This window comes from Chiloscyllium plagiosum, chromosome 13, assembly GCF_004010195.1.
Source record: "Chiloscyllium plagiosum isolate BGI_BamShark_2017 chromosome 13, ASM401019v2, whole genome shotgun sequence".
Classification (NCBI taxonomy): Eukaryota; Metazoa; Chordata; class Chondrichthyes; order Orectolobiformes; family Hemiscylliidae; genus Chiloscyllium; species Chiloscyllium plagiosum.
Window position 1 is genome coordinate 58,873,380 of NC_057722.1, and position 14,147 is coordinate 58,887,526.

Consider the following 14,147-nt stretch of genomic DNA (forward strand, 5'->3'; position numbering starts at 1 on the left):
AAAATCCCAGGAGAGTTTTACAACTTGAAAATCATGTGCTATCGTTTTTTTAAATTACTACTTATTTGTGGGATGTGGGCATCATTGGCTGGGCCAGATTTATTGCCTGTCCTAGTTGCCCTTGAGAAGGTGGTAGAGAGCTGCCTTCTTGAACTGCTGCAATCCATGTGATGTAGCTTGAGCCACAATGCCTGTGGGGAGAGATTGCCAGGATTTTGACCTAGTGACAGTGAAGGAATGGCAATATGTTTCCAAGTCAGGATGATGAGTGGCTTGGAGGGAACTTGGAGGTGGTGGTGTTCCCATGTATCTGCTGCCCTTGTCCTTCTTGATGCAAGTGGTCATGGTTTGGAAGGTGTTGCTGAGGAACTTTGGTGAATTTCTGCAGTGCACCTTGTCGAAGGTACACACTGCTGCTACTGGGCATCAGTTGTAGAAGGAATGAATGGTCGTGGGTGTGGTGCCCATCAAGCGGGCTGTTGTGTTCTGGATGGTGTCAAGTTTCTTGAGTGTTGTTGGAACTGCACTCATCCAGGCAAGTGGGGAGTATTCCATCACACTACTAATTTCTGCTTTGTAGTTCATGGTCAGGCTTTTGGGAGTCAGGAGCTGAGTTACTGACTGCAACACTCCTAGCCTCTGACCTGCTATTGTAGCCACAATACTTTTATGGCTGTAAGAGTTCAGTTTCTGGTCAACTGTAACCCCCACAATGTGGTGGGAGATTCAGTGGTGGCGATGCCATTGAATGCCAAGGGACAATGGCTAGATTCTCTCTTGCTGGAGATGGGCATTGCCTGGCACTTGTGTGGCACAAATGTTATTTGACATTTATCTGCCCAAAGCTAGATATTGTCCAGGTCTTACTGCATGTGGACATGGACTGCTTCAGAATCTGAGGAGTCATGAATGGGGCTGAACATTGTGCTATCCTGAACTTGGACTCCCACTTCTGACCTTATGGATGAAGCAGCTGAAGATGGTTGTGTCTGGGACACTCCCCAGTGTACTCCTGTTGATCCATGCAATACACTTTTATTTCTTGAAACCCTAAGAGGTGGCATTAAATACTGAGTGGCACAAAGAATCAAATGAGTTCAGGAAATTCTGCCTGACAACAACGCTACGATTGGTCAATTTGCAGTGCATTTAATGCTAGAACTGTTAGGAGAGAGAAACATCCAGAGCCTGCAACCAAAAAGCATCAATCTCTCCTACTCTCCCTCCATATGGAGGAAAACCTTAGAAGAAAGAATTCTTACAAGACCAAGGTCCACTCAATCAATTGGTTTAATTAAAGTATGAATATCACCCAACAAAAAACAATATGTCTCCAGTGATAAACATCAAAAAACAGCAACAATTTAACCCAGGCTTCAAATCTGGACTTGTAATCTTCAGAATGTTGCTTACCCTGTCAATATTCTTTTTTCAACCATAGTATACATGTTAAACTATTGGTCTTTAGTCTATTTTAAACGGTGAATAAGTGTGCGTGTGTTTGGGTTTTAAGGGACTAAGGGCTAAGTTTGCAGATGACACAGATACATAATATTGAGCAACCGATGAGGTTACAGACAGACTTAGACAGGCTTGGAGACTTGGAGAGTGGGCAAAGAAGTTGCAGATTTAACACAATGTGGGAAAGTGTGAGGTTATGTATTTTGGTGGGAAGTGGCATATTTTCTAAATGAGGAGAGGCTTTGAAAATCTGAAGCAGAAAAGGGAGTTGGGAGTCCTAGTTCAGGATTCTCTTAAGGTTAACATTCAGGTTCAGTTGGCAGTTAGGAAGGCAAACACAATTTTGGCATTCATTTCAAGAGGGCTAGAATATATGTGAGATGGATTCAGGTGAGGCTGTATAACGCTCTGGTCAGACCACATTTGGAATATTGTGAGCAATTTTGGGCCCCATATCTGATGATGGAAGGGTTCCAGAGGAGGTTTAAAAGACTGATCCTGGAGGTAAAAGGCTTGTCATATGAGGAGCGGTTGAGGACTGAGTCTGTATGAGGATGACGGGGGAAAATCGGATTGAAACCTACAGAATACTGAAAGGCCTGGATAGATTGGATGTGGAAAAGATGTTTCCACCAGTAGGAGAGACTTGGACATGAAGGCACAGCCTCAGAGCGAAGAGACGACCCTTTAGAACCGAGATGAGGAGGAATTTCTTCAGCCAGAGGGTGGTGAATCTTTGGAACTCATTGCTGCAGAATGCTGAGGAGGCCAGATCACTGTATTTACTAAAGACAGAGATAGATAGGTTCTCGAATAATAACCGGATCAAGGGTTAAGGGGAGAAGGCAGAAGAATCAGCCATGACTAAACGATGGAAAAAAAACTCAACAGGCCTAATTCTGATCCTGTGTTATGATCTTATGCATATAGTTAATGTCGCACCTTAGTATTTCTAACTACCCTCTGCCAATTGTTCAAGTTAAGTTAAAGAATGGTGATATATTTCCAAGTTAGGATGGTGCATGGCTTGGAGGGCAACTTGTAGGTGGTGGCACTCCCATGTATCTGCTGCCCTAGTCTTTCCCGAGAGTAGCAGTTGTGGGCTTGAAGGGTGTTGTTGTAAAAACCTGAATTCCAGAATATTTGCTCACCACCAGGGCCTTATAGACAGTTGCTCCTTCAAAGCGCTCATTAGGTGTGTGTGGTGACATCTTGCCTCTGTAACCATCTCCTGCCAGCGTGATGGACTGTGAAAATATGGACAACCTGATTAGGAGGAAAGAAAGGTTCCAGGTGGGATAGACACATCAGCAACACCAACAAAACCTCAGGGACACTCACACTAGCCAAGTGGAAAAGCTCATGGCATTCCTGTGCAGTGATCACATCGTCAAGGAGCACTCGCTGGCTCCCATTCATTTGCTGCGAATCATAGACAAGTTTCACCCGGTCATAGAGGAGGGGTCCACCTGAAAGGAGACATAGAGCTCAGTGAAACCAGGTGCCTCAAAACACCCAGCAGCCATCAGTCACTGGGAGCTGGTTAGGTGGGATAGAGAGGAGTGAGATCGAGAGGCTGCTGAAAATGTGTTGCTGGAAAAGCGCAGCAGATCAGGCAGCATCCAAGGAGCAGGAGAATCAAGCATCCAAGGAGCAGGAGAATCAACGTTTCGGGCATGAACCCTTCTTCAGGAATTGAGATCGAGAGGCGTTGAGAAGAGGCGATGGATGTGGATTGGATTGAGGGATATGGAGAGGAGGCGATGTGGATGGGATTGAGGGATATGGAGAGGAGGCGATGTGGATGGGATTGAGGGGTATGGAGAGGAGGGGATGGATGTGGATGCTGTTTAGAGAGTTACTCCATGAAGAGGAGAGGAACTTCTCAATTTCCAAAGGCGGTCAATGAAATGGAGACGTGTCTGGGAAGGGATTCCTGGTCAGTGTCTGATCCATTCTCTCTCAGCCACAGTCAGTCAGTCATCTGGATTTATTCTTTTACCTTCTTGTCTCTGTTGTGGAACCTTTCTCTCAACTTTTCTCTTCTGGCTCGTTGGCATTTCTGGTTCCTTCAAACTTTCTTCTTCACCTGGCAACCGTCTGTTGGTGGAAAGACAGGTTAGAATTATAATCCCATCATCTTCTGTCCATCAATTGAGGCAGCACCTCATCTCAAACTCCATCTCACCCAGTAAGGAGTTACACCCCTCCATCTTTAAACCGATAACAAAATCCTCAGCCTGAGGCCCGGTTGTCTAGGAAACAGATACTTTCTGTTAGGATCAACTGGTATTTCAAGGGTATTTTTAACATGTACCAATGTCCCAGCATGCTTCACAGGATGGTAATCAGAGAAAATATGACCTCAACCCACAGAAAGTGTGGCTGGGGTAGGGGTCAAGGTAGAAGAGTGTCCAAGAGGAAGGGAGAAAGGTGGAGAGGTTTAGGGAGGGAGTTCCAGAGTTTACAACCACAGGGTGTAGAGGGCACAGATACCAACAGCAGTGTGATGGAAAACAGGGAATTCTCAAAAGGCTAGTGTTGGAAAAGCGCAGAGATCTTGGAGGGTTGTACGAGGTCACAGAGATACGGAGGTGGGAGAGACGGTGGAGGTAGTCAAATATGAGGACGAGAATTTAAAACTGGAATTGATGCTGGCCTAGAAGCTCATGAGAACAGGACACTGTGCTGGTAAGAAGTAATGAAGGCGTTATTAAACATTTCTGGATCAGGTGGAACCTGAATCCAGACCTCCTGGCTCAGGAGTAGGAACATTGCAACATTTGTATGTGTAACGGCAACACATATTTATTACCTAGCCATGGGGTTCCAACTGATTCAAAAGATACATCTATGCAGATGGAGAAAGTGAACAAAAATCCAAACAAATGTGGAATGGTACAATCTGTAATGGTGGGAATTTTTAGTCGCTTCAATAAACTGTAGCATTTTGGGTGATACCTTTCTAAAGCTGCAAGAGGGGACGATCCCATAACTCCTACCTCTTAGGATGATCCTGATTTTCATGTTTCGTTCCAGAGACAGTCCAGTTAATCTAAAATCAGAAGAAAAATCCAGAAATTAAATTCAACATCTAAAATTAATGCATAATATCAGGAAGTCTAAAATAGCCAAGGAAAGTAAGTTTTGCAGCTTCAGAGTATAGCTTTCTGCACAGGTCAAAAGGTGAAAAACAATAAAGAATTTTGTTCCTCACCTCAGGAGGATAAGCAGGGACTGGAAAGATTTACATTTTAGCATCAATCATTCACAAAACCGCAATGGCATGGTGTTAGAAACAGACTAAATCTTTCTCTCCACTGTCTCCAACAAACACTCCCAGGACAGGTACAGCATGCGGTTCAATACAGAGTATAGCTCTCTCCATACTGTCCCCACTAATGCCTCTTAGGGCAGGTACAACACACATCTCGGTTTATCTGACATGATAAATTACTTTCCTGGCTTCTCTTCCACTGAATGCAGTCAGAGAGAGTGTAGTAAGCTCGTGACGTGTCAGAGGATGCAAGACCTCTCCATAAGAGGGTAATGCTATCAATAATTTGTGTTGTAGCCAATGCACAGAGGCAGGTCTGTGTTGTAGCCTGTAACAATGCTGCCCCTTTAATAAGGTTATGTTGTCCTTGGTTTTCTTCAAGAGGGGTCTTAAAGACAGAAGTGCCAATATGTCTGGAAATGTTACTTGAAAACAATGATGGGGAGTGGCCAGTTCTCCCAGTTCGGGATTTGTTTTTTCTAGTTTGGTTTAGTTTTTTAGCTGGGAGTCAGAAAACTGCTGAAGCAGCTATAGTAAAAAGACATTCCATGTTTCAACAGAGGCCTTACCTGGACTTTCTCTCCAAAAACTCCTGCGTGTAAGAAGCTGTGTTTGAATTTACCTTTTGCAAGGGGTGTATTTATGGGATATTGCAGGGATTGCAATAGCTTCATCAAGTTGTGATACAGTGTTGATTGGGTTATCAAATCAGTTAAGTTATTCTAAATTCTGTTTTCTTTTGTTTGTGTTTCATCTGTAATGCTTAAATAAATGTGGTTTTGTTGAAAGCAGAGTGTTTGACGAGCTACATCACTCCTGGAATATCCACTGTACATCTGCTTAAAAAGGTTAGGGCCTGGGCTACCTTCTTAAAATGTTTTGAGGGGGTCCAGCCTATCCATAACAAGCTGCAATGATTTACAATATATATTAAAAATTGGATGAGAAACATTAATGTACTATAGACCAGGTGACTCAAAAATAGGTGGGAAGGCAAGTGGTGAGGATAACACACAGGGATTTGGAAATCCTCGTGCAGAAATTTTGAAGAGCTAGCATACAACTTCAGCAGATAATAGGGCAGGCAATGGAATGTTGGTCATTATGTCAGGGAATGGGGTATTAAAGATAAAGAAGCCTTGCTAAAACTGCACGTAGCATTTGTCAGACCACAGTTGGAATACTGCAAATAGCTTGATCCTTAATCTAAGGAAAGGTAAACTACCATTGGACGAAGTTCAGATAAGGTTTACCAAGTCGATTCAATGTATGGAGGGGTTGCCTTATGAGGGGAGGCCTAGGAATGAGAGGAAACCTTAATTCAATAGCACAAATGTCAGTAGTGTTGTTGATCATGGGGAAGATGGTCCCAGGCTACAGTCTAATATAGACAACTGGTAAATTGGGCAAAACAATAGCAGATGGAATATAATCCTGATAAGGTTAAGGATAATCCAGAGAGATTCTACAAGTACATTAAGAGTAAAAGAGCAACCAGCGAGAGAATAGGGCTCCTGAACGATCAACAAGGTCATTGAACCTCAGAAGATAGCAGAAATACTAAATTAATATTTCATATCAGTTTTTACTGTTAAGAAAGAAATGGAGGTTAGCAAACACAGGGAAATAAATACCAATGTTTTGAAAACACTTCACACTACTGAAGAGGAAATACTGGAGATCTCAGAAAACAAAGGTGGATAAAACTCTGGGACCTAATCGACTGTATCCCAGGACATTATGGGAAGTTAGGGAAGATATTTCAGGGACTCTGGCACAGATACTTGTATCATATAACTATGGGTGAGGTGCTGGAGGACTGCAGTGTAGTAATGTTGTGCCTTTATTTAAGAAAGGCTGTCAGGAGAAGCCTGAGCACTACAAACCTGGGAGTTTGATATTGGTGGGGATAAATTGCTGGAGGGGGTTCTTAAAGACAGGATTTATGTAGATTGGAAGAGGTAAGGAATGATCAGGGATAATCAGCATGACTTTGTGCAAGGGAAATTACGTCTCAGAAACTTTGAGTTTTTTGAAAAAATAACCAAAATGATTGATATGGGCAGAGTGGTAGACATTGTTTTTATGGACTTTCGTAAAGCCTTTGACAAGGTTCCACATGATACACCAATTAGTAAAGTTAGATCACATGAGATTCAAGGAGAGCTTGCCAGTTAGATAGAAAATTGACTTTATATTAGGAGACAGAGGGTGGGGGTAGAGGGTTGTTTTTTGGACTGAAGGCCTGCAACCAGCAGTCTTCCACAGGGATCACTGCTGGGTCTGCTTTTGCTGTCATTTATATAAACAAACAATTTGGATGAAAATTTAGGAGACATGGTTAGTAAGTTTGCAGATGACACCAGAATTGGTTGTATAGTAGACAGTGAAGGAAGTTATCTTATGTTACAAAGGGATGTTAATCAATTGAACCAGTGGGCCGAGGAGTGGCAGATAGAGTTTAATTTGGATAAACTTGAGGAATTGCGTTTTGGTAATTCAAACAAGGGGATCACTTAAACAATTAATGATTGGGCTCTGGGTAGTATTGTCAAACCAAGACTCCCACAAGTTCAGAAACATAATTCTTTGAAATTTTCATCATATGTAGGCAGGGTGATTAAGAAGGCACTTGCCCTCATTGCTCAGACCTTTGAGTATAGGATTTAGGACGTCATGTTGAGGTTGTACAGGACATTGGTGACGTCCCTTCTGAAGTACTGTGTATAGGTCTTATTGCTCTGCTAAAGGAAGGATATTAAACTGCAGAAGGTTCAAAAAACATTTACCAGGATGTTGCCAACAACAGAAAATTTGAGTTATAAAGATAGATGGGGACATATTTTTGCTACAGCATAGGAATTTGAGGGGTGACTGTTTATAAAATCATGAGGGGCACAGATAAGATGAATACCAAGGATCTTTTCCCCAGGGTGGGGAGTTCAAAAGTGGGGGGCATTTTTTAAGATGAGAGCAGAAAGACTTAAAAGAGACATGAGGGTCAATTTTTTTTAATATACAATTTTCTTTTTGTATGGGCAGCACGGTGGCACAGTGGTTAGCACTGCTGCCTCACAGCGCCAGAGACTTGGGATCAATTCCCGCCTCAGGCGAGTGACTGTGTGGAGTTTGCATGTTCTCCCCGTGTCTGCGTGGGTTTCCTCCGGGTGCTCCGGTTTCCTCCCACAGTCCAAAGATGTGCAGGTTAGGTGAATTGGCCATGCTAAATTGCCTGTAGTGTTAGGTAAGGGGTAAATATAGGGGTGTGGGTGGGTTGCGCTTCGGCGGGGCGGTGTGGACTTGTTGGGCCATACCCCTACAGTTACCCACACTGTAAGTAATCTAATCTAATCTAATCATCAGAGTGGTTCGTGTATGGAATGATCTGCCGGAGGGAAAATGGTGGATGCAGCTACAGGTACAACATTAAAGAGACATTTGGATAAGTAAGTGAACAGGAAAGGTTTGGAGGGATATGGACCAAACGCAGGCAAGTGATAGTAGTTTGGTTTGGGAACATGGTTGGCATGGACTAGTTGGACTGGAGGGTCTGTTTCGATGCTGTATGACTCTATGACTTTCAGTCTGCAGTGATGCATTTTGGGAAGTCTAATAAGGGAGGAATTTACACAATGAATGCTAGGTGCCTCGGGAGTACTGAGGAAACAAAGGGTTCTTGGTGGACTAGTCTATAGATTCCAGAAGGTGTCACCACAAGTAGACAGGGTGGTAAAGAAGGTATACAGGATCCTTGTCTTCAGTAGCCTGGGTGTAGAATATAGGAGCAAGGACGTCTTATTACAACTTTATAAAACATTGGTTAGGCCACAGATGGAATACGCTGTGCAATTCTGTTTGCCACACTATCAGAAAGATGTGATTACAGTGGAAAGAGCACAGAGGAGATCCACCAGAATGTTGGGATAAAAGGTCTCAGTTATGAGGATAGATTGGTTAAGCTGGGTTTGTTTTGCCTGGAGCAGAGGGAGCTGAGGGAGGGGGGGGGAATCTGATTGAGGTTTACAGAATTATGAGAAGGTATAGACAGGGTAGATGGTGAGAATATTTTCCACATGCAGACATGTCTAAGAAGACCAGAGGGCATGAGTTTAAGGTGAGGAGTAAGTGACTTAGTGGGGGTCGTGGAAAGGTTTTTTTCATGCAGAGGGTGGTAGAAATTTGAAATGCACTGCCTGGAGTCAGGTACTCTCACAATAATTAAGAAGCAAATAAATGAGGACTTAAAATTTCAAGGTATAGTAGGCTATAGATCAAATGCAGGTAAATGGGATTAGCATAGTTTGAGGTTTGTTGGTTAGCATTGGCATGGTGGGTCGATGGGCCTGTTTCTGTTCACTCTATGACTCAATGACTTTAAATGAACAAAATTCTTATGGGACTTGACAGGGTCGACGCTGAAATGTTATCTCCCCTTGAGGGAGAGTCTACAAGCAGGGGCACCATCTCAGAGTAGGCAAAAAATCAAGAGGAATTTCTTCTTTTAAAAAGCAGTGAATTGTGGTTGTCAAGGCTGGGTCATTAGAGTATATTCAAGTTGAGATAGATCTTAAATCAGTAAGGGTATCTAGGATAATGGGGAAAAAGCAGGAAAGTGGATTTGAAGATTATCAGATGAGTCAAGATCTCATTGAATGAGAGCAGACTCAACGGACTTAATGGCCAACTGCTCCTATGTCTATGGGCGGATAGACTTTGAGTTCAACTTTGTTTAGTTAAAGTCAGATACTTTTCTCCCCCATCTAAACTGGCCAACATTTACCCAATCTGAATCTGTGCAGACCCCCTGCCCAAACCATCGACAGTGTCAGGACAGGTCACCAATATTGTCATCATCCCCTGTCAGTGCGGACCTCTCACACCAGTGAATGGGAAATGGTATGAGGGAGGAAGGGGAGATGCAAGTGGAAAAAGGAATCACTGAACTTGGCAGCCCCTGCCTCGACCCCATTCCAATTCTTTCACCGCCATCCCCACTATAGAAATCCCTGACACAACTGTTCAGAGTAGTATGCCATTCAAACAATTCACTCTAAGTCCAGTTCATTTGAAATTATCAGGACCTTTACTTTTGTTTGTGGGTGCTGAGTATTTGTAATAACTTGATGGGGATATACTGTGAACATCTGGCATAGGATTGCCTCAGGTTCTCCTGACAGAGTATTCAGAGTGATAGTGATGCAGGAGCTCACTGATGGGTTGCGGCAATCTCACTGGTCAATTATCTGCACCTCAAATGGACTGGGTTCAATGCAAGGTACGTCTGAGTCTCTCAGAGAGGGAGACATATGATAGCATCAAGTAATCCTAATATCAGAAGAAGCCTTAACTAACCAGAACGTCAAATCCTGCACAGACTCTGCAGCTTCAAGCTTGAGTCAATCAGGTGAACATTCAAACTTGCTTTAGACTCCCAAAAAAAAGATAAAAAGCAAGCAAAGACAAAAATGAAAAGAACTGAATGAAGCAATATAAAAGAAGTGTGTGAAGTTTTTTTTTAGTATTTTGTAAATTGTTTTTTAATCTTATTGCACGTGCAAACGAACAGAATGAGATCAATCAAGGCTGAGCATGTGCAATTGGAAATTATTGATGGATTGTTGGTGTCAGCAAATAGTCCACTCAGGAATGTGAAATGCTGCAATTCAAGACCATCACCACACGATGGCAGCAACATCCACAAGATAGCAAATACAAGACTGAGCCAAAACATCCCAGGACAGGTAGAGCACAAAGGTTAGAGAAAGAGTAAATATCCCTTGTCACTGTTCCCATGAAACATTCCCAAAGCAGGTACAACATGGGGCTAGATACAAAGTAAATCTCCCCCTACACTGTTGAAAAATGTGGTGCTGGAAAAACAAGCAGGCCAGGCATCATCCGAGGAGCAGGAGAATCGACGTTTCGGGCATAAGCCCTTCTTCAGGAATGAGGCTGGTGTGCCAAGTTGGGCATACGATAGGTGGAAGGAGGTGAGGGTGAGGGTGATAGACTGGAGAGGGGGGTGGGGGCGGAGAGGTCGGGAAGAAGATTGCAAGTCAAGAGGGCGGTGCTGAATCCAGGGGTTGGGACTGAGATAAGGTGGGGGGAGAGGAAATGAGGAAGCTCCCCCTACACTGTCCCTATCAAACATTTCCAGGATAGGTACAGCACAAGGTTTTATATACATATTATATATATATTAAAATCATCCTCCACGCTGTTCCCATCAAATACATAAGAGAATAAAAATGAATATGACAATCAGATCATGTTTTCATTGAATTGTGGAGCAAATTTGAGGAATTAAGCGACCAATTCCGGTTCCAAATCTCTAACTTAATATGTCAAGAATCAGGATATTTCAATTAACAAACAAACAAAGTCACTTGGTAGGACAGAACTTGACCATTGTTGACACGAGAGACATGTTGTGGGAGCAGAATTAATGCAAGAACATCAAATTTCAAATCGCCATAACAATCTATACTACAAGAGGAAAAGGTGTTGACTGGTTAGCACGTCAACTTGGATTGGCCAAGGTGTTGCCATGGAGAAAATAATGGGGAACTTTTCAGTTTCATAAGCTCCATTGAGGCAACTCCGAAAAGGCGTAAGGTTTGAACTTTTATTTTTTGTCTGCAGAGTGCAGGTCCCAGGGAATGGATATGTAGTCCTTCTAACAAATGTAAAGAAACCATGTTAGGAGCTCAACAGATGATGTTCAGTTGGTTATTTCTTTGACGCCCAGTATCTGTATGTTGGATATTTGGCGCTTCCACAGTCTCACAGCTCATCACTTATTCCAACTCAACCAGCCAACTCTGGAAGAAGACTGAGACAATGGCAAAATAGGAGAAAGATTTGTGCCAGTTACAGGTGACATTTGATAAAAGGTCAGAGGTGAACATACTGACTACCTCAATCCCTCAGCTGCCAATCAGATTAAGTCTAAAACACATACTGGATCCACGTAGACGAATCTCAGCTCACTGCTGACTGACTGAAGAAGCTCCTTCTCCAACTGATAGCGATCCATGAACCAAACCAGATCCTGCAAATAGCACAAACACAGAGACAACATGAAATATTTCCAAAACCTCTCAACCTTCTCAATCCTGCGATCAACCTGCTTCTGTTTATAGTATTCAATTTACTTCAACACTACTCCAAAGGTCTGAATACATAATCCAAGGTGACTCCACCAGTACAGTACCAAGAAAGTGCTGCACTGACAGAGGGTCAGTACTGAGGGAGTGCTGCACTGTTGGAAGTGTTGTATTTCTGATAAGTGTGTATCCCAGTCCTGTCTGTTCTCAGTTGCAGATCAATGATAATATCAGAAAAGCAAGCTGACGTCTCCCAATGTCCCCAGCTGATACATATCCCTCTATCAACATCAATAATATGATTTATTTTTGAAAATTAAGGATTTCTTTGGGATCCTGCTGTGCAAAAAGTGATTGCCACAATCCAATGGTGAGTATACCTTCATGGTGAATGGGTAGTTGCTTAGGGAGAGACCTAAGTGAAAGGTGCTGGAGTAATGCAGGTATATTTTCAACATTTCTTGAACTTTGCTTCAAGGTTTAAGTGGGTGTACTGAGGGAGATCAAAGTGGTTTTGGGGTTAAAATTTGGTTTAATTCCACTCATTTAGAGTTTGTAAATTTTCAATTAATTTATATAAATGAAAATCTAAATATCTCAGACAATAAGCTAGTGGACATAAAAGTGACCATGAAAGTGACAAATTGGCAAAATACATCCCTTCAGAGAGGGAATGCTCTCCCATGCTGACCTCTAGGCACGTCCAGATCCACCCCAACATAATTTACTCTGAACTGTTTCCTGGATCACATCAGGGGACAATCATTTGCTTCAAGAAGATAAAACCTCAAGGTGACAAGGAATGGGAAATAAATAAGGAAATTACAGATATATATCGAGAGGTTATGTGAGTGGACAAAAGTGTGGCAAATAGTGTACAATGTGGGAAAATATGAAATTGTCCATTTTGGCAGTAAGGATGAAAAGTACATGATCAAAATGGGGCAAGATTCCAGAGGTTGGAGGTGCAGAGAGAGAGCTGGTGCACTGTTTCATGAATCACAAACAGTTAGTACACTGGTACAGCAAGTAATTAGGAAAGCTAATGAAATTTTATGCTTTATTCAGAGGGAATATGATTTGGAGATGCCGGTGTTGGACTGGGGTGTACACAACCACCTTAAGAAGGAGCAGCACTCAGAAAGCTAGTGCCTCCAGTTAAACCTGTTGGACTATAACCAGGTGTTGTGTGATTTTTAACTCAGAGGGAATGGGAATACAAATATATGGAAGTTTTGCTTCAGTTGTAGAGTGTATTGATGGTACCACAGGTGGAGGACAGATACATTATTGGTCACTTTAAGGAATAAATGCTGTAAATGTGACAGTTCAGAGAAAGTTTATTGGACTAACATCTAGAATGGGTGAATTTTCTTATGTGGAAAGGTTGGACAGGCCAGTCTCATATCCACTGGAGTTTCAAAGAGTAGGAGGTAACCTGATTGAAACATTGATCATCCTGAGGGGCTTTGACAGGGTAGATATGGAAAGGAGGTTTCCTCTTGTGGGAGAATCTGGAAGTCATTATTTCAGAATAAGAGGCTACCCATTTAAGACAAAGATGAGGAGAATTTATTTTCTGTTGAGTGTTTGGAACATTATTTCTGAAAAGCTGTTCTTAACAGTGTCCTTGAATATTCTGAAGGCAGAGGCAAATAGATTTGTGCTTAGCAAGGGGTGAAAGGTTATCCGCAGTAGGTGGGCATATTGGGTAATGAGATGAGCTGGTGTCTTAATGGGATAGATTTGAGGAGCTGAGCAGTCAATTCCTGCTCCTAATTATTTTGTCCATACTAAGTGATGCCCACATCCCAAGAATGATGACACAAATCTTCTAGAAGGGAATCTATGCATTAGTTCGGACATGGAGTCTTAACTATCCAAGTGCTAAAGATCATAGATGACAGTAAAAATGCTGGCAGCCCTCTCAGCCTTAGGAAGCTGATTCCAGGGACCTGAACCTGGACCTGGACCATGTGAGAACAGAGACTGAGGACAGGCCGTCCCCACCGGCAATAACTCACTTGGCGAGGGGCGATCTGATTCATATCCATTTGACTCTGTAGCACACTCTGGTAATATTCCAGGTTCTCCAGCATGTCTTCATCTGTTGGTCGCATCAGTAAGTAGGATTTTGTGGCTTCCAAAGCCTTCTCATAATTTCCAACTGTAGAGAGACAGTGAGGTGAGGGGGTGGGGAGGAGACGACAGAGACAAGGGGCAGAGGGAAACAGGCAGAAGCAAAGAGAGAGAGAGAAGAGAGAGAGAGAGAAGAGAGAGAGAGAGAAGAGAGAGAGAGAGAA

At 42.7% G+C, this 14,147-nt stretch overlaps 1 protein-coding gene across 1 annotated transcript in view; it reads right to left on the bottom strand.

Annotated features, from left to right (window-relative positions):
* Positions 1–14,147, bottom strand: part of p3h2 (prolyl 3-hydroxylase 2) — a 157,038-nt gene that overhangs the window by 12,648 nt on the left and 130,243 nt on the right. Inside the window, exons 5-10 of the mRNA XM_043702558.1 lie at positions 13,869–14,011; positions 11,700–11,789; positions 4,464–4,516; positions 3,464–3,561; positions 2,803–2,930; positions 2,613–2,708 (exon numbers count right to left, since the gene is read on the bottom strand). Coding sequence (XP_043558493.1) covers positions 2,613–2,708; positions 2,803–2,930; positions 3,464–3,561; positions 4,464–4,516; positions 11,700–11,789; positions 13,869–14,011 — 608 coding nt within the window. The remainder of the gene's footprint in view (positions 1–2,612; positions 2,709–2,802; positions 2,931–3,463; positions 3,562–4,463; positions 4,517–11,699; positions 11,790–13,868; positions 14,012–14,147) is intronic.